Genomic DNA, 22,002 nt, shown 5'->3' with positions numbered 1-22,002 from the left:
AATCAAAACACCAGATGTTTCTAAGATTGGTATTTCAGCGGACATCAAAACTCCTGATATAAAGATTAAGAAAGGAAAATCACCTAATGGTTCTTCTGATATTGAATTCGACATAAAGGAAAACGTTTCCGTTGGTATTCCATCGGTTTCTGTTCCGAGTGTTGAAATCAAAACTTCATCAACTCCTAAAGTGGAGGGTCACGTAGAAATCCAAGACAAAGATTTCAACATGTCAATGCCAGATATAAAATCTACATCGATTCCTCATATTGGTCAAGACGTGTCGACTACTTATGTCACAGATGAAAATATTCCTGATCGGGACATCGATGAACGAGATCTTATTCGTGGAAGAGAAACTGTTGTTGACAATTTGGAAACCAATCAATTTGTAAATCCAAACATAAGTTCACCGTCTTTCTTAAGTAAATTGAGAAAAGGCCTGAAAATGTCAACATCCAAAACGAACAAAAAATTAAAAGATAAGGGGGATATGGAAACTGCAGAATCAGACGATATAACGAAATCGTTGTTGAACGATTTTATCGAAAAGGAACGTGAGAGTACCGTCGTACAATTTTTACCAGAAACTGATACTAATACCGAAGTTGACGAAGTGCCCGGGTACGAAGCAAGTTCGAAAACTACAAAAAAAGTAGACGAATTGAAGGTCGACAAGCCGGATGTGTCCCAAATGTTAAAACCGTTCACGACTGAATATCAGATCAACCAAACGGGCACGTTCAACACGTGGAAATCACGAAGGGTTGTTCGACGCATTATTATCATCGACGGACAAGAGATCGAGGTGGAAGATACAATTGATGAGCCTGAGCCTGGTGCACCAGTTAAAAATATATTGAGAAGAACGATCAAGAACGGCGTTGAAGTAGTTGAGAATATTATCGATCCGGAGGAAATAGAGAAGATCTTACGATTGTCTGTACTTAATGATGTCGTAAAAAATACTAGTGAAAGTGTAACAACTACTAGAACGCGTAGAATCATTAGGCGCAAAATTATTGTCGACGGAAAAGAGTCCGTAGTAGAAGAGGAGATTGACGAACCTGGTACTGGTGAAATAAGGGATCGTGTCATTGTTAAATCGTTTAACGATGGACCAGAGATTGTAGGACAGTTAAAAAATCTTGATCAAGTTCAAAGTATGAGTTCTATCCAAACATCTGATAGCAGCGTAGTGACTGACCCTAATTTTATGACGGAGGCTATTACTAAAAGTATTATAAGGCGTATAGTAGTTTTGGATGGTAAGGAAAAGTTTATGGAAGAGGTTGTTGAGCTACCGGATTGTGAAGTTTCGAGATCAAATGCTGATAGTCTTGAGATTGTTGAAGCTATTGATAATCCAACCGATTTCCTTAAATTTGAAAGGGATCATTGTGACTACGTTCATCCTAATGAACATAAGTCTACAAAATCTAATATATTAGAATCCATTGAAAAAAATATTATCCAGTCAGATTCGAAGAAAATGGTATTGAAAAAGGTGATGGGTGATAATGATAGAGTTCAATTCGTGATGGATATAGTTGATGATCAATCACCAAGAGTAAAATCGATAAAATTAAGTGAATTATCTGTTTTATCTAATCGTCTTAATACTATTAAAAATAATATTTTGAGATCAGACAATAAACACAAATATATTATGTATTCTCTATTCTTTGAGGAGATTTTTGAGTTATTGGATGTTATCACATACCACGTCTCAAAACATAAAGTAAGTACTCCTTTATTTTTATTTTTTTATATTTATAGTATAGTTAACTGAATATAAGTTTGTATGTTTAGATCTGCATTACGTAACTCACCTAGTTGTTTTTGAATTGTGCATCATATTAGTTAGTGTTACTTATGTGTTCATTTTTGTTTCAAACCAATCATATATTCACAATTTTCTTTTTGATTATTTACCATTGGCATATAAATTAATTTGAGATTTGAAATTTGATATTTAAGATATTTTAAAAATAATTGAGGCATTTATGCATATTTAATATGAATTTTTTAATGCTATAAATTAATCATTTTACTGATTTTAAATATTCTTTTTCTAAAAACAAAGTTTTTCGTTCTCTTCAAAATTATGTTGTAAACATTAAATAAATTAATGATAATTATAATGATTTAATATTTTTCAAGCAGGGTTGGGCTGAGTGTTATGCTGCTGCATTCTAATATTTTATTGTTTCAATGTTTTTATTTAGAAAGTCATCGATGCGGAAGTGGAATTTTGTTTGGAGGAACCTATAAACTCAACACAAATTTTAAATCAAATTGAATCAGTCGTTAAAGAAGTATCTAACATAAAAGAAAAACATACAAGTACAAATGATGAATTTGAAAAAATTAAGTCTATGATTGAAAAACTACAAAATAAAACAAAATTGGTTAAAAGCCAAATTGAATCTTTCGACGAAGATATCAATTTAGTTGATTGGCAGAATCAAATTTTAGCAATTGAAAATATTCATAAAAAAATAGAACAATATAAATTAGAATTTGAACAATTAAAAAAAGGAAAATCATCATACCAAGTAAGTTATAATTTTGATTTTACTAATACTATTATTATTCACCATTTTAAATAGAATAATCAAAACATTTTTAAATGTTTTATATACGTTTCTTTATTGTTGAGGTCATATATGATGTGTAATGTTTATTTTATTGTTTAGGAAAAACTTCAAAAATTGGAAATATTACTCGATAATAATCAATTAGTAATTGAAGAATTATTTGATATTATCAGTATTTACAAAGTGAAATACAACTCAAAAAATAAATTACCAGATGACACATATAAATATTTAAGAGCTGCGATCAAACTAGATAAAGAAATAGGAAATACAACCAAATTTTTTATTGATGAAATTGAAAAAGATAATTTCACCAATTTGAACTCTAAACAGTTAGAATTGGTTTGCTTACCTGCAAAAAATTACGAAAATACAATTAAATACTTTAACATTAAACATATTCTGGTATGGTGGAGTTTAAAACAATTTACTGTAATTTTTTATATTCACTGATGGAAATATTATTGTTTTAGGAGGATCTTGACAAATATCACCACGTCACTACAAAACTGATCAACTTAAAGACCTTATTAGAATCTCAGAAACCCGATAAAAACGCAATAAAACATTTAGATACGGAACTGAATACTACGCAGTCAAACATAAAAAAACTTCTATCCATTCAGAATGAGTGGACTCGTTTAGAAGATATTTTAACGGCCGAACAAAAATGGTTAGATGAAGTTGGAGTGTCAATTCTTGACCTAACGAAAATAACGTCGATAAATTACGTTCAAACACTGTCTAACACACAAGTAAAAATTTAAAACAAATTATTATATTATTTTTTACTGTCGTTATGAAAAATACTTAGTACTGTGTCAAATGTATATAATTTGTTGGTTAATTTGAATTTTATTTTTGTCTTGTTTATAGAATACTATCACAGATGTGGCTATACATTTCGACAAACTTATATATTTGAAGGACATTATAGAAAAACTCCAGAATCAAATTGATGTGAAACCGTTATTGTATGTTTGTGAACAGCATACAAATGATACTTTCAAACTAAAAAACAATTTGAGGGCGAAAGAAATACGCTTGATTACATTCAAGAAACAATTTGACAAGTACAGTGAACTCAAAAACAACATTGAGTTGAATTTATCAAGCATTACATCAAATTTAGAAATTATTACACCAAATCAAGAAATTGTTAATAACAATGTGAGAATGGGTTACTGTTAATACCTGATGCAAATAATATTAAATTATATATGTATTTATTTGTAAAATATTTTATTAGATGATTCGATACGAGCTGGAGATTGTAGAAGAATCTATTAGAACTTGTTCCGTTAGTTTAAATGAATCACTTGATATTCTGCCTATCTCCGATGGACAAGGTGAAATTGAGACCATGGGGTCACTTGCAACGGAATGTAAGGCACTAAAAGATAAACTGCATAGAACAAGATCTACTGTGGACAATTGTGATGTTTCAAAAATACTTAAACGCCTTGAAACTTCTTTAGAAAAACCGAAAGACACATTATTAGACCATATTAAGACACTCAAAGTATGTATAAAATAATTAATTATTTTTTATTTAATTGGAATAAATTAAAATGTATTTTATCTACAGAGTGTTTCGTACGAAATAATCGACATTGGGAGTCTTGAGAACCACGACCAACAATTGAATACTTTCCAAAGTCAATGTAATAGCCAACTAAAAGATTATATGGACTTAAATAACAAAACCGAAAATTTGCGTAATACTCTATTCGAGCTAATTAACGACATAAACAATGCTGATTACACTTTGTCAGAATTGGAAAACGAATCACATAAAGACAGACACACTTCCGAAACAGCAATATGCAAAACGTATCATGTAAGTTGTACTGTTTAGATATTTAATTTTTTCAAAATTTTAAACCCCGTTATTAAATTTACAGCAAGTTTCGGACAATATGAAAAACATGCAACAAAAGCTGTCATCAACTTCTCAACAGTTAAAACAGTTAAAAGATGGTCTTAAGCACTTTAAAAAAGACAGAAAATCATTGGAATCCGAAGTGAATGAAGTTGAAAAACGGTATAAACAATTAAAAACAAAACATCAAAGTGTACTCAAAACGTTGGAAAATAAATGCAACTATTGGACAATGGTTGACGAGCTGTTACTAAAAATTAGAATAAAAAATAACCATACAAACAATTTAACTATAATTCCACTGGACTCGGACACTCTAGCAGACAAACATTTAGAAGCAATATTGAAGCACCTCAAGGTAAATATTTAAAATGTTTTACTTTATAATATATTGATTCACAATGAGACACGGTATGGTTCAGTAAATTCCAGCAATTAACTGATGGTTAAAAGCACCCGGTGCAAATGTAATTTTGTCGTCCACAAAAATACGCTCTACGACAAGGCTGCCCAAACCCAGGCCCTTAAACACGTTGAATTTGACCTCTGACATTCTATTGTATTTGAACTATTATCATATTTTCTTTAAATTCGTTGTTTTTAATTTAAAATTGTATATATTAGCGTGTGTCCAGTTAGTAGGTATTAGGTACGTGATTATTTTTCCAATAACATGTTAACATGTGGAATTTAAGACTCACTTTGATTTAAATGCCTTTCTATTGAACTATTTATGTATATAAGACTGTAACCAAGTCTTATTCATAAGACATGGCCCACCAGATTAATTTAACTGAAATTGTAGTTCGCTTCCAAAATAAATTAGGCAGCACTACTCTACGAAAAAATATGATCCTGTTCTGCAGAATAAACCAAATATAATAAATTTTTTTAACTTAGAGAGGGTAATATTCTACAGGGTGCATTGAACTTTGTTTTTCTCTCCAGCTTTATAATATTCTTTAAAAATAATTATACCATTATACCATAATATATACATAATTATACCATTATTTGAAATAAAAATTAAAAATCGAAGTTTATTGCGGGCTGTAGTCTTCTTCTTTCAAAGTCGAATCAAAATCCGGCAATTCTTAAGGACTAAGAATTATTCCTATAATTTTTTCGATTAATAGATATCGGGTAGTAGTTTGGTGGAAAAGTGTAAAAAGTGTTGAGTATTTTAATTAAGGTGGCAACTAAAATATAATCAAATCAACATTTGAAAAAAGCCAGCACCGGGTTCCTTAATTCAAATCTTTATTTTTCTTAAAAAAATTTTCTTGACGGGTATTCAAAACAAATAATTTCATAGTTTATTTGTTTTTATTTGATGGCTAAAGATACAAGTAGATCGTTTGTCATCAAACGCGTGTATTATGATTTATTTAAGATGTATAAACTAACAATATAGCTGATAAGCAATAAGTTCTAATTGATAAAATTAAAAGATATCTAATACAGGAAATAGGTGCATCACTGCACACTGAGGTCTTCAAAAATAATATTTGTTATAATATTTGTGTTAAAAAACGCTCACTCATCCGTAGCAGTTTTCTCGTAAAACTCATTGTCGATTTTTTATCATAATAAAATATCATAGAAATCGATACAATTTAAGTATAAAACAAATTGTTCTACGAATAACTCCTTATAGCAGTATAGTGTATTTACCTTAAATTAATTAAAAATTTTATTTTTTTAAATGTCACTGTGGAGTGCTATATACTATTCCTATATATTGTCATTATCTACAAAAGTAGGTACAGAGCATGATGATTATCTATGATCACAACTTGTATCCAAATAAACAATTTAAAATGTTTAAATGAGTGTAGTTTGTTTTTCTTATAAGACTTGATTTAATGATTCCTAAACCCAAAGTGTTTTTTCTCTTAACCACAGTAGGTACTGTGCGTCTGAGCGAGAGATAAATAAACACAATATTTCAAGATTCACAACAATAATATCGGCTCATTAACAACAATCAATGGCGGCCGATTTCATCGATTACGCACGGCCGTGGTTTCAAACTCGGCGGCGTTCGAAAAACATTTAAAAAAAAAATATTCTACACCGGCCTAACGAATCGTTTCCGCGGACGTTTTCCCGCAACGACCGACTTCCGACCGCATGCACTGCAGCGGCGGTGGCCAAAGAATTCCGCCGATTTTCGACGGTCGTATACGGCACATTCTTCCGACGTCGTCCAAGACCAAACGACATGTGCGTACGAAAATAATACCATTCTATTTCCGGTGCGCGTTCCCGTGCCGAGTACATATTATAACACGACCGTCGGGCTAAGCGTTTAAGTATTTAGTGCTCGTATGCCTCTCGTCTGTCACTACTTTGGTATATGACGACGACGCCCCTCACAGTGTACCTAAATGTGAGCCGTTTGCCAGGTCCATTGAACACATTGGGCCCCAAATAGTCAATAAGTGCCGATAAAGACTTATTTACTTGAGAAATATTACTTAAATTTATTGATATTTTGAGTACAATTTTTATTCTCCAAAATCCGATACACTAAAGCTGTAGGTTTTTGTGCTTGATTTAGGGTAACGGTGCTAGAGACTGAGTATCTACTGCAACTATAATATTGTTCAGATATTTTAGCATATCCCTACCTCCTTTTTTTACGTAAATGCACAATATAGTGGTACATTACTTTAGAAAATGGGCTGACGAAGATCCTTAAAATTGGATTCTATACAGTAAACCTAAGTATTATAACTCACTAAATTATTTATTATAATATACTTAGTGTGCCACTACCCGTGGTCTGCACACCCGTAGTTACACATGGAATTATATTTAATTAACTGAATATAATTTATATTGTACATCATACAGTTTATTGATTTTGCACATCGATAAATTTCATTCTTAATTTAAAATAAGCGAGACACGAATTCCATTCAAGACATTACCATACTAATTTATTCTAAATACAACATTTTATTTTGAATATTTTTGTATATTTTAGACATCAGTAGGTACCTATGACAAAATCATGTATTTTAATTTCATATTTAAGTGGAAAAGTGATTGATTTCGCCAAATTTGATATAATATATTTTGAGCATTAACACATTTTAGTATAACAATTTTAATACACAATTTATTTTGCACCCTCTTCAAACGTTTTTTTTTTTATGTAGGTATTATTAAATAATATGCTTATTCATTTATTTATTATTTCCGTGATATGATAATTATTTGTTTATCATAATTGTATAATTTTATTTATTACCTTTCAGCTTCACTTTTTCAAGCCGTACAAAAAAAAAAAATTTAAAAAATATATAAATATATTACATAATATATTATACAGTTTATTTTGCATATTTTGAAATTATTCCTGAATTTTTTCTTTTTTGAGTGCTTAGAGACATGCAGATTTCGCGGGTTCTTGGTTCATTAAAATCCACGGCCACTGAATTAATAATAAATAAAGATGATATTTGAATTTGTCGTCGAACATTCGATTTCCGCATTATTGTCACTACAACGTATCAGCTGTTCGTTTGGAACCCACAACGAATTTAATCGCGTTAGTGGAGAAGCGAAGTTTTCGAAAATTCTATGCAATAAAATTTAACTTTTGATAAATCCTATGATTTTTCAAAAATTTGCGTAGCCCCGAACATGACTTATCATCGATGTATCGTTACGATATACATCCGCTGCGCAGCACTCATGGCCACACACGTGGTTGGGGGGAAGGGGGGGAGGAAACGTGGCCTCTTGACATTATGCGTCCGCGTACATCGTTAATCGCGCCGTTTATCCGAGTATTGTGACGACGGCGGCGACAACGACGACGCTGTAGCCAGCCGCACGCGATAGTCTCGCGCCGGCAGTAGTGCACAGTGTACGTGTCGAATTTTTTTTTAAATTTGTTGTCGCGATTGCCGCCGCCGCCGACGTAGTGCTGTGTGGAATTCGCGCTCACGCCAGCTGTGCACACCCGAAAGCTGCAGCCCGACTGTATAGGACCGAGTTAAAACGATTGGGTAACTGCACTCGTATAATGATAGTATAGGTACTACTACGCGACAATAATAATAACGTGGTTAAATATAATATAAATATTGATAACCGCTCTGATGACGGATTCTGTCGTAGAGATCGAATAATTTCACTCGATTTAGAGTGTACTAGGCAAATATATACATTAAAAGTCATTATTACTACAATGCAACGAATTTGTAATCAAAGAAAAATGTATAATACCTGCAATATCTGCTTAGTGCCGAATATAAAGAATTGCATAATATTATTATGAACAATTTACGTAAGACCGAGGGAGAAGTGCCGGTTGCTTTTTTAAATCGTAGACTTGATATTTATTAGTTTTTACTGTTTTTGTTCTATTCTATATGTGTTTTCAATAAGGTAAAATTATATCATCGTAAATAGTAATGATATTATTCACAAAAATCAAACGATTAAAATATTAATTTTATAATACTATAAATGAATATTAATTATGACTTGTATACAAATTCTTCGTCTAGGAAGACCAGAATCTCCTATCCCTAAGTGTTTATATGTTCGTTGTTCGTTGTACACTTGTAATTTAACCAACCATTGCATAATAATTGTGTTCATAAACTGAGTTAACAACAAAACGTTATCACATTACCTATATAATATGCAAGTAGATAGGTAATAAATAATAATTTAGTTGTTTAAACTGATAAGTTAAATAGTCATATAATTAATAATATTGTGATGAATAAAATAAGATTCTACTTTTGTTATTTTAACATTTAATGGACATTGTTAGGCGTTAAAAAGTTTTAATTCCGATGAAAACCGTAATGAAGATGTTTCCATAGTATATTGATAATTCAAATGTACTTAAAAAAATAATAATTCTTCCGACTTTGATCTCATGTTAAGATATTTCCATTAAAATAAGAACTTATGCTATTACCCTGAAAGTAACAAATCCTTATGTGCCACCATGATTTAGATGCTTAGGTATAAACCATATTTTTAAGTTGTTTTATTACCTATATTTGAAAATAAAGTGATCAAGACAAATATTAATTTAACTTCAAGTCCTCGCAATATTGTAAAAATAATAGAATGACAAACTAAGTTTAAAACTGTAATCATTGAAGGTCTGTGTTATTTTGGAATTCCCAATATAAAGTAAACAAATGTTTAACTCGAAGGTCTCATAGAGTCTAAGTAATATTTATTTATCTAGGATTATCTATAACAGTTCGTTATCTTTTCATTAACCTTATTATTTCACATACATTTCAAGTACAGTAATTTATTTTTTTTCATAGTACGATTTTTAAAATCGATATTGATTACGTCATCATCGTTCAAAATCGCTAATTTTATTGCTGGCATACTAACTTGATAACAATGCTACAGATGGTAGTGTCGATCATAAAAATTAATATTGATTGAAATAATTGTTTATAAATAACTATTTTTTAAATATTAGAAAAGCTTCTGACAAAACACAGATTTCAGTGTTTATAGTTGTTATAAAAGGTTATAGGTAATGCCTTGATAACTTTTATAACTTAATCAATTAGTGCAATACAGTGTGAGGTGATGACTATTATTACACGTGTGTAAGACGGCAAACAATTTTTTTAACGATTTGCCTTCCTTTTTAAGTTAATAATATTAATATATTATTGTAAATATAAAAATACAAAACAATATCTTCAAATTCTATACCTACTTGTTGTATTTTTAATAATCATGAAATTTATCGTTTAACAAACAACTAATTGTTAACAAAATAATAATTATTACAATTAATTATAATTATGCTTTCATAGTTTCAATGATTCTTACAAACCTGTACTATACATTTTGATATTATTTTAACAAAAAATAAAAATGTATTACTATAATATTTTTTTATGTTCTAATTCAAATGTAATTAATATTTTTTTCGAATTTATATGTTCATAAAAAAATAACACCATAATATATATTATGTTCTATAATTGTTTTACATTTTCTTTGAAGATTTATATTTTACCATTAGTATAATAAAATCCAATTCAAATTAACACAAATTTGAATAATAGTTTAATCAATCGATTATAATATATTCGATACATTTCTAAAAATATTAAGACATAACTAGCTTGAACTAGTAATGATGGATATTATTTTATATTCAATTCCAAATGTCTACTACAAATTTATAATTTTTATTTGTTCTAAATATTAGGTAGGTAGTAATAAATATAAGCATAATTTTTAGTTAACAAAATATAAATAATAACAACCTTATAACAAACAGATAATGTGATATTGTTTTAAATTGTGTGTAACAATACTTTTCTTTAGGAGCCGTTAAGTATGTTATAATATTTTAAAAGCATTCTTATTTTCCATAGCTATTGACAACACTTAATAAACTCAATCGCATAATAAGTGTTGACGATATAATTTATTTGCTGAAATGATAACTTCAATATATTATACACATAAAGACCACTAAAATGTACATTATGCATTCTGATCATACTAGACAACATCAGCATAATGAATAGCAAATATAACACTTCCATTTTAACTTATTCAATGCCGTTCAGTTTAACTTTATAAATAACTAGTGGTTTGCTTAAGTCATAAAAACGTATAGTTACTACAGCTATATCATAAACTTAATAAATATAAAAACGATTCAAATATTCTTTAATCTACACAAACTCAGTTACACAATATAATTTATGATTTTGGATTCTGAGAAACCTATTCTATTAGGCAATGATATTTGAATTTTTTTTTATTGTTTATGGTGAATTCAAATACCAAAAAGTGTCATTAATTACTTAATTAGACTATGTACATTTAACTATACATATAGGAGGTATTTCAAAGTGGTATTTTTTCAAACTTTACGTTAGTTGTTTTGTGAAATTGCGAAAATTGTTTTTAAAAAACTGAGAGAATGTTGAAAAATATTGACAAACACTGATTTATATCACATTTTACATGAATATTTAATGACTTTCGAATATAAACATTTATCGTTGCTTATATATTTAATGATTTCCGTCTCATCAGTCCACCCACAACTACAGTATCGCAATTTTTTTTAGAAACTAGTAATTAAAATAGGCAAAAGTTAATATGGGGTATATTAACACATATTATACTCGTAATGTGTATATTTTAACTAATATATTATGTTCATCGTTACTTTCACTGAGTATTAGTACTGCTGGGAATCGTATAATACGTTCGCATTAATATTGCAAAATGTGACTGCAATACAGATATGAACAATACAGTTATGTCTTTAATAATTAAAGTATTTAATTATTTGCGTGCATTGGTTACATGATTTATTTGAATTCTTTAATCATAGAAGTAATTGGTCCGTTTAATTGATATGATACTTGAAAATAATACATAAATAACTTATTTACGTATATATTGTAATATTGACTATTGTTTTATTTATAGGATGTACGCAGCTCTTACGAAAAAGAGAATAAAGCTATTTTGGCTGACATTGAATCCCTGCGTAGAAAAGGAGACAAAGAGCAAATCGACGAAATAATTGAAGGCGATCAGACTCAATGGAATGACACCGGAGCGGCCGTAAAACAATTAGTAGAACGTTATGAAAAGGCATCCAAAACACTACACAGTTATCAACAACTAAGAGACTCTACAAATGATTGTTTGAATAGTAAACTTTTGTCAATTGAAACTACCGAAGATGTATCTGATAAGACAAAGTCGATTGATAAACAACAAGAAAACCTTGTCGAATTACGGAACATGATATCGGACGTGGCCGAAACGATTGGATTAAATCCAGATGACGTCCCACTAAACGAAATCGAAGAACTGAGTTTGAAACTAGAGAAAGTCCAAAAAGTTCTCGCTGCACTCGGAGATGTTGCGGACAAAAAGAACAAAATGTCGGACGACATCGAAGATGCGAAACGACTTTTGCATGATATCGAAAAAGTATGTCATCAATATTTAACAGAATATAATTATAAAATTTATTTGGTGAAAATGTAGTAGGTATACATACGAAAACAATAGGTATCTTTACTACTTATTGATTTGCCCTCTTTACTAATAATCCGATAAAAAGTTTTTAATGGTTCCTAGAAGTAAAAACAAAGGCGTGCTATTTTCAACAAAAACAATTCCCAAAAACTTTTAGCACCTTCCCTGCGTTAGGTATTATAAAAGTTTAAACGTAATTACTATTATTCTCATCTTAAACAAAAAAAATAACACTTCATAAATAGTATTCTTGCTGCAACAACATTTTACACTCAAATATATATTTAATGTTTAAATAATGTATCATTAAGCTTAATTTATAAATATATTAATTAACTTTTCAGAATTCATCAAAATCAATCAAGAACAATGACGAGAACCTAAAAGAATTAAGAACTAAATTGTTAGATTTAAACAAATCGAAAAAAGAGATGGACGAATCTATTGACATCGATAACTTTGAAATACCTTTAAGTGAAAAACGAACATACTCTATAATCGAAGTATTCCAGGTAAAACCGATTAAATGAGACATTGTAACCGAATGTACATGAAAATTAATTTTTTTGTTGTAGCTCTGGCAGCAAATATTCAAAGAAACGTTCAATCAATATCGTAGAGTGTCGTGTACTTTACTTGAGAACGAAAACAATGTCGCTGTATTTGAACTATGGCACGACTATTTGATGTATGTACAAGAATTTTTAAAATCTCCGGTCCCGGGTGATTACCATTCGCTAACAAGTCATGAACGACTATGCCAAGTACATCAAGAAGTATTGATCAGTCAGATGGATACTATACCCAATTGTATGAATAAGCCAGACATCATATCTGAGCCAGCTGCATTGGAAAGATTTACATCTTTAATGGATTTGCACAATGAAACCATGACAGAACTTGAGAACACTCATCAAGAAGTGTGGACCAAACTAGGTCACTGGAAACAATACCGAACAAATGTTAAAAAAGTATATGAATGGCTGTGGAAGGTTGAAAAAGTTCATTCAAATTTAAATCTTAAATTCATTAACACCAGGAGGCTGCCACAACTGAAGTCTCAAATAACTGTAAGTATACAATTTTTAAAGTTAATATTGTCCTGGTCGAGGTACAAAAATAATAACTTGTTTAGAATAACTATTTTCGGAAATTGTTTTCACTTTTTGATATGATTTTTCAGAATCTATTAAATAATTTGTCTGTGGAACGTTCTCAAATCGATGACTTGGAAAAACGTCAAAATACCATCTTCGCGTTCTGTGATAAACCTACCGAAACCGGCCACAGAAAAGAACTGATAGCGATTAGTCAACGAGTCAACGAGATCCAGGCATCGTTAGAAGTTTGGAATGGATACCTAGAAAACGTAGAAAAACTTACCACCGCTTTTGATGTCCAAAGCACTGAAATCGATCAAGTATTGCAAGATGTGCAAATTAAACTTGATACACTAAAACATGAATTTGGTTCTAATGAGGATATAGTGCCATCTGATAAACTGAAAGTAGAGTCCAATAAAATACAGGAATTAAATAACAGCTTGAAACAATTAGATCCGCAACTCTCATCTACTACTGATATACGAGACAAGTTAAAAGATTCATTAGATCCTATAGAAATTCGTTCATTTGGACAAAAACTTAGGTTTTTAATGTATCACCAAAAGGATTTACAATATCAATTGTTTTTGTACTCTTGTCAAATAGATAATTTGTTGTATAAACCACAAGAATTCACTCATAGGTAATTTATATAATATAATGTTTTATTAACGTGTAGTTAATAATATTTATAATATTTTTTGTCAACAGATACACTAGATTTAGGAACTGGGCTGTTGATACCGAAACTCAGTTGAAAAATTTAACTAAATCTTTGAAAGATCCACAATTTGCTATTGATGTGTTGAAACCCGAATTTGAATCTCAGATTAATTCTAAACAAAAAGAATTTAATTGGTTAAACGGAGCTGGTAGTCAACTAATTAAAGCAGAATCACAACTAAATCCTCAATTAGCAAAAACTACCGAATCCAACTTAAAAGAAATCAATGAAAACTGGAATAATTTAAATGGTTCATTGTACAAATATACTGTCGAATTACCTACAACAATTTTGGTAAGTTTAAATAATACATTTTTTTTAACATCTAATTCGATTAAATATTAATTTTTTAGAATACAAATAAACTATTCGATAAAATCAACACCTTCAAAATTTGGATCAGCGACTTTGAATCAAAAATAAACAGCCCAATCGTTTTTAACGATCGTTCAGAATACAACTTGAAAGAAGAATTGAAATCTTTAGATGTAAGTATTATTTAAATATTAACTTGTGATTGAACTTACTCCACATAAAATTTCAAAATGTCTACACGATAAAAATCAGTGATTTTTCTTCATGGTTCTTAAAATCTATTTATACATTATCAAACAATTCAATAAATTATAAATATTTTAATCATATGTAATTTTTAAGGCATTAAGTATTATGTATAAAGAAAAACAAGGAGAATATAACGAATTAATGGCTAATTGCAATGAACAATTAAAGAGCGATAAAAACACAAATGCTTCTGATGCCACTCAAGATTTGCAGTGCCCGTCTAAGACATTACCTATCAAGTAAATACTGCAATAATAAGAGCTCATAATATTATTTTGTAACTACTTAACTTATTGGTGGTGTATCTATTTTTAGCTGGAAGAACCTAGAAAACAAAATTAGCGACAAACGCGTTCGCGTATTAAACGCATGGGAGGAACTTCAAACTATACTTGGCTTGGTCGATGTAGAAACCAAATGGCTGAGTCGGTTAAATATTACCGTCGAAGAACATAATAAAAAGAAATTCTTAGAACATAAAAGTTTGTCTGGCTTAATCAGTAATTTCGAAGTGAGTAAATTATGAGTTCATTCATAGATTATTTATTATAAACAATTTAGATTATTTGTTAATTTCTAATATTATCAAATTATATTTATCATAATAGCAGGAACAACAAACCGCAAAAGACAAGTTTTCTAAGTTGGAACTCGCTGTTTCTATATCTCGTTCTACATATACTGCCAAGTTCGTTGACGAAGAAATAGAAATAATTAGTAAAAAACGAAAATCCCTATTGGAGCAAATCGATATGATACTTATCGTTCTTAAAAAATCATTGACACTGTGGAAAGATTTTATTAATGCACATGGAAGAGCTGTAGTAACCCTGACCCAAGTCGATACCAAACTAATTCAACTCGAGTTGTTAGAAAAAGGTGATAATGCTGACGAAGGAAGTGCTCGTGTTATGGAGAAGGACCTTGGAAATTTACAGGTACTTATCCACATATTCATAATAATAAATTTAATATATTGATGTTATAATGATTGAAACGATTTTATTAAACATTATAAACATTTGGACTTGGTGTATAATGAGATACCATAAAGTTTTATTTTATTTTACATAGATATTAGAAATGGAGTTAAAAAAATACGGAGGGCTTCTTGAGAAAGCAGATGCATTAGGTCTGCAATTGATGACTAATAGTACTCCTGGGGATATAAAAAATATCCAAGAAATGATTGACGAATACCAACTTTTATGGAAGGATATCAACAATCGTATTGAAAAATTGAAGGTGACGTGTGTTCAAGAAACTTCGTGTAGAAAGAAGGTAAACATTTAATTTATAAAATAATTATTAATTTTTCAATAATTGTCATTAATTAAATTATTCGTCTAATAGCGGTCGGTGAACGAAGAAGTTCAAGTCGAAACATTAAAGTTCGGCAAAGATTCACAAGTGCAAGTCGACACTCTTCCCACCGAATTGCTCAGAAAAGACTCATTCCAATACGAATTACAAACAGCGATGGCGAACGCTAATACCAACCTAAACGAGTTAGAATTAGCTATACAAAAATCTGACAAGAATTTGTCGAAAAATATTGCCACCTGTCAAATGTCCATGGACCTGATCAAACATCTCAGTATCATATTAAAAACACAGTGTGGAGTGTCAGAGTCCGACATAACCATAGTCAGATCTGAAGAATTATTGACCAAGTACGAGGAGCTTCTTGTAAAGTTCCGATCACAACAACAAGTCGGTCAACCAAAGTGAGTATTCTGGACAATTTGATTTCTATGCTTTGCACGTTTGGTCTTGATAATCACCACATATTTTCCTTTAGAACTAGCAATTCGGCGATGTGTCCACTGTGCTCTGAACAAAACTGGTCACAGTTCGAGAACGACATGTGGCGCTTGGAACACTGGATACAGTCAACCGAAGCTAAGCTCAGCGTCCAACCAATGGTACCACCGTCGAAGATCGAACAACTGGAAGACGTCATACAGGAGCACAGAGTACGCGTAGTATATACGATGATCAGAGTGACGTGGACTATAATTACTAACGTTTACGTGATCTATTTCGTTTGCAGGAACTTTTGTTGTACTTGGACAGTCACCGTAATATCGTGCAGTCGTTGAACGTGATTGGACAGCACTTGGCCGAGCACAGCAACGACGTGGAAAGAGCAGCTCAGATCAAAAACCGTTTATCTGCTACCAACTCCAGATGGGATCGTGTCTGTTTTGCTTGCACCGAGTGGCAGACCAAACTGCAAACTGCACTTATGGAGGTATTGATCGTAAATATTTATAAATCTAATATGTAAGAAAGTTATTCGATCATAGCGATAAAAAACATAAAACTGTATGAATATATTATCCATTTTTTATTATTTAAAAACATTATTAACCTATGAGATATTGAAATCGGTACTTTACTCAACTTGAATCGTTGACAATGTAATATAATATCATACAACAAATATGCAACGCATTATAAACGTACCATACTTATGAGTAATAATTTAGTGCAGAGTATGAAACCTGGAAATAATGGTAGTCTTATATTATTTAATTTAAAGTGCATTTCGTTCATAAATGTAATTTCGCATTTATTCCAGAACGAGGAGTTTTACGGCGTAATTGACGAGCTCGTCGATTGGCTAGACGAAACGGAACGAGCGATCAAGACGACCGAACCGGTGGACCTGGCTGAGGACACGGTTATCATAGCGGACAAATTCAATAAGTTTAAGGTATATTAATACGCGTTAATGCGAATACAAAAAACGACGTCTCTTTTACCGGGTTCGTTTGCTTAAACTTATTTTCTCTCTCGTCAGAACATGCACACGGAACTGGAGAGGTGCGAACCACGAGTGGTATCGCTGCTCGAGGCGGCAGACTGGCTACGTCAGGCCAACGAAAAAACTGGCGCCTCGACGCGCTCAGCCTCCACATCCGATCAGACCATCGTCGACTCTCACGCGAGACTGTCACACCTCAGGGCCCGACTCACGGTGTTGATAAACATGACTGCCAGCTACGCGACGAAACTTGGCACCACTTTGGGCTATGACATGACGCCGGACAGCGTTTGCATAAGACTCCACCAGGTACGATGCGCGGCGATCAGCCTTGAGGCAAATATCATACTTTTCGCATATTTTAAAAATTATCGTAATTTGTAATAAATGTGTATACAAATAACAGTACCCACGTACTACTAACAGAGGCGGAACTATGCGGTGTATTTATGGTTATGTGTGAGGGGCGTGGGTTAATGATACCTCCCCGACTTCCTTTGAGATTATTTTTTTAAAAAGCTTTTACATAATTCTTTGGTACTATCTGCTGCAGCGATCTACGTTAGAATATCAACATTTAAAACGATTTGAAAATAACACATATTTTTTATGACATATTATGATATACCTCTTCACCACGTGCGGTAATATTGGGTGTTTGGTGGGATACATTATTTCTGTATCCATTTCATAGTTCGTTCATTATATTCCTTTGTACTTAATTTTACTTAATGATATTCTCGTTTTGGACGAGCGCAGTTCAAAAACGTGTGTGACTTTATGTATTTTAGTTTTTCACTCTCGAGGGATAGTTATGTACCCACAACCAGACCAGAGCTCCACGGTGCGGTGTTCGATATTACTGTCACTTTCGTATTATTTTCAGTTTCCGTTTCATTTTCGAATTTTTTATTCGTTTATGATATCGGTTATAATTAATTATATATTATACTATTAAATAATAAGAGTTTATTATTGTTTAAAAAATAAACGTTTTTGTTATTTTTACAATAATTATTTACACGCGTTTCGACGGGACAGCGTTTTACACACGTTCGCTTATATTATTATTGCTTATTATGTTTGTAATACATAAGCCGACCCAGCAATAGACTGTAATAATATTATATGTATTAATATTTTCATAGGACGTGATCTACATAGTTCACTGTTGTACGTGTATATATTATATATATATATATATATATATATAATATTATATATAAATTATAAATTATATAGGTATTATACAGTATTATCGCGTAGACCATAACATTAATTTTTTCGTTAATTTTACTATTATTTTTTTAAGTATTTTTATATATACATATATTTTATTTTTGATACACATATACGACATATACTGTCTTGATTAGTCTGCACAGTTTTTTTTTTATAATTTGATGTTCCCGTTTTAAAGGTGGACGATACCAGCACTGCTATGAATCGAACAAATGAAGAAGAACCAAACACAAAGTAAATATCTCTGCACATTTTTATTAGTACCTATTTATTTGTTATTTAACGGTAACACTTATTATTTTTGGCTTATCTATATAGTGTATTTTTTAATAAAAAATAATAATATTAAATATAAAATAATTAAAGAAATGATAAAACATACATAAATAATGCCTGCAAGTAAGGGGGGACTACTTAAATTATGCTTTCAAATACTAAGTATAATTCATAAATAATATAGGTACTCTGGTCGTATTATATTCCTAAGACAACATTTATTTCTTAACCATTCCCAATATATTTTTTTAATGGTTAATTGTATTGAGACCTTACATAGATCGAATTGAATAATTTAGTCATATGTACAAAATTCATTTCGACGTTGTATAGTAATGATATTTTGAAATATTTATCAACTTTTCGTTGAATTGTTCACACGTGTTAACTCGAAAGACACTATGCACTAAGATACACATTATGTGACATTTATAGGTACATATGTGTATGTATGGTTGTATAGATATATATTATATATAATATACGCTTTATTTATGCGGGGATGAAAACGTTCTAAATTTAGAATTTGGATGCAATCCAATTTCCTTAATTCCAGCTATTTGCGTGTTGTTTCGCTGTAGATCAGCATCACATCAATTCTACGATTTCCTACAAATACAACATTGAAGTTGTTAATGTCCGAATAATTGAGTTGTATAATAATTATTGAGAGTTAATCTTTCAATGAATCATATTAATAGTATAAACAAACATTAAATAAAAAATAATATTAAACCAAAAAAAACATTTTAAAAAAACACACATATTTTAATATTTAGTATTGTGCATGTGGTGATAATACTTTTTTAACCTAGGTACTTACTTAGTATACTTATATATCGTCTTATCTATGTATGTTGCACTTAATAATAATATAATCAGGAAGAAGCATTACTGATGCCAATCATCATACACAGGTCGGTGTCTACTATAAGGGATTATCATTGACTACGGTATTTAAATTATGGGATTGACCAAAAACAGTGGTCGGGGACATGCCTTCGCATGTTGAAAATGGAAGTTTAAGAAATTCGTTTGGATACATTTAAAACATGAATTTATCAATCCTTATCCGATGACGATTAAAATCAAAATATTCTCCATTTCCATTTTGCGTGAACTCAAGTCGTCAGCGTTTATGGATATTCGTAAACAGCCAATAATGTAAACTGTTTCCCAATCCCAACTTAGAAATAGATAACAATTGTTAAATAACAATAATATTCAGTGCCGGATTTTTGACTTTTTACCCAAAAAAAAAAGTGTAACATACCGTAATAAATACATAATATGGTTATTATAATACTTCACGCGCCACGCGGTTTTTCAACAGTGTTGGCGGAGATGAGACGGTGCTGAGACGCGGCTACAGATTCTTCGGCCGGGTGATGCGAGCGTCCCTACCTTTCCAGGTCCTGATGTTGCTGGTCTTGGGCGCCGCCTCTCTGGTCCCAATCGTCGACGAGGAGTTCAGCTGCATGGAGTCCAACAGCATCGCCTGGAGCCTTTACCCGTTACTCCGCTATCCCGGCGGACCACCGCCAGTGTAGAACCACCCCGATGATGACTACCCCCCCCCCCCCCCAACACCACCACAATCACCCATATCGATCGATACTATTTGATCATTATTGTCATTATTTTTTTTAATTATTTTCATTCTTATTCGTATTACTATTATTGTTGTGATTACTATTAATTTTAAACTCACGCATACACACGCCCCCCAGTTGAAATCGTTCATAGCATTATATTGTATTGTATATTATTTGTATTTGCCGTTGTGATTTTTAATATTTAGGTTGTAATATTGTTCGGGGTATGTACCTATCGTGTACCGCGGTCGGGGTCTTGATGTACGAATACCGACGACCGCGATTAACACCTAACCTGTCCCCTTAGGTTATTAAGTCGGTTTTCGAAATGTATTTTAGACACAAGAGAAATATTGTCATATAAAAAGAAACGCTTTAAACATTTCCCGAGTTCGTACATCCGGTGCAGCGCTTTGGGAACACTTTTTAGTTTCCACAGCGTACCTGCTTAATTTTTTGTTATTTCTATTGGTAACTTAGAGTGGCGGTTTCGCCAATAACATTGTTAAGTAAAATATTGACGGTAATTTGTTTATTAGATTTTCACTCTAAATATCATGATATACGACGTTAAATCAAAATGAAACTAAGATGATATTATAATAATACGAGACTGTCGAAGTGCAGGGTACAAAAAAAAAATAGTCGTTAATTTATTAACGAATACCTAGTTGAAAACATACCTATATATTTTCTGTGTTCATTTTTGAAAAAAATATAAATACAAATTGATTGTGAACACGTGTGATTAAAATTACTGTCAATTTATTATTGATTATGATATATATATTTATTTATATTCATTATTTTTTATCTTTTTAAAGTAATAAGCATTATTATTATATAAAATACCAATTGCGTCCATAAAAAAAATCATTAATATCTAATTATTGTTGTTACAAATGGTTAAAGCGTTTTTATTCTTAAGGTTAACTAAAACATTTATACCTACCTATTGCCTAGTAATATATCAACTTAAGTTTCGTGCTTAATATTAACCCTACTAACTCTCATATTATTATTGTTTATAAAAGTATAAAATATTTTAACTTATGTTTAATTTTAAAATTATTATAGATTTTATTCTTTATTTTAGCATATAATATACATAATATATTTGATATTGAATATATAATACATTATATTATTATCATCAAAGTCTTATTTGTTTGTTCATTTAAATTTGTTTTTATATTTAATGATATATTATAACCCATA

General features: G+C 30.9%; 1 protein-coding gene across 1 annotated transcript; it reads left to right on the top strand.

Annotated features, from left to right (window-relative positions):
* Nucleotides 1-6: 6 nt before the first annotated feature.
* LOC111033843 (nesprin-1-like) lies at nt 7-21,426 on the top strand. Its single transcript, XM_022314774.1, has 25 exons — nt 7-1,741; nt 2,229-2,558; nt 2,700-3,005; nt 3,074-3,355; nt 3,477-3,770; nt 3,850-4,122; nt 4,189-4,440; nt 4,505-4,840; nt 11,950-12,462; nt 12,855-13,022; nt 13,086-13,580; nt 13,694-14,256; nt 14,325-14,631; nt 14,691-14,825; nt 14,995-15,140; nt 15,217-15,412; nt 15,510-15,839; nt 15,976-16,182; nt 16,255-16,628; nt 16,703-16,877; nt 16,955-17,155; nt 17,486-17,620; nt 17,708-17,980; nt 19,092-19,147; nt 20,523-21,426. Exons 1-25 carry the CDS (start codon nt 230-232, stop codon nt 20,737-20,739), a joined length of 8,076 nt encoding a protein of 2,691 aa, XP_022170466.1. The 5' UTR covers nt 7-229; the 3' UTR covers nt 20,740-21,426.
* Nucleotides 21,427-22,002: the final 576 nt, after the last annotated feature.

Source organism: Myzus persicae, unplaced genomic scaffold (genome assembly GCF_001856785.1).
Source record: "Myzus persicae strain clone G006 unplaced genomic scaffold, MPER_G0061.0, whole genome shotgun sequence".
Lineage (NCBI taxonomy): Eukaryota > Metazoa > Arthropoda > Insecta > Hemiptera > Aphididae > Myzus > Myzus persicae.
This window is presented reverse-complemented; position numbering and strand designations above follow the sequence as displayed.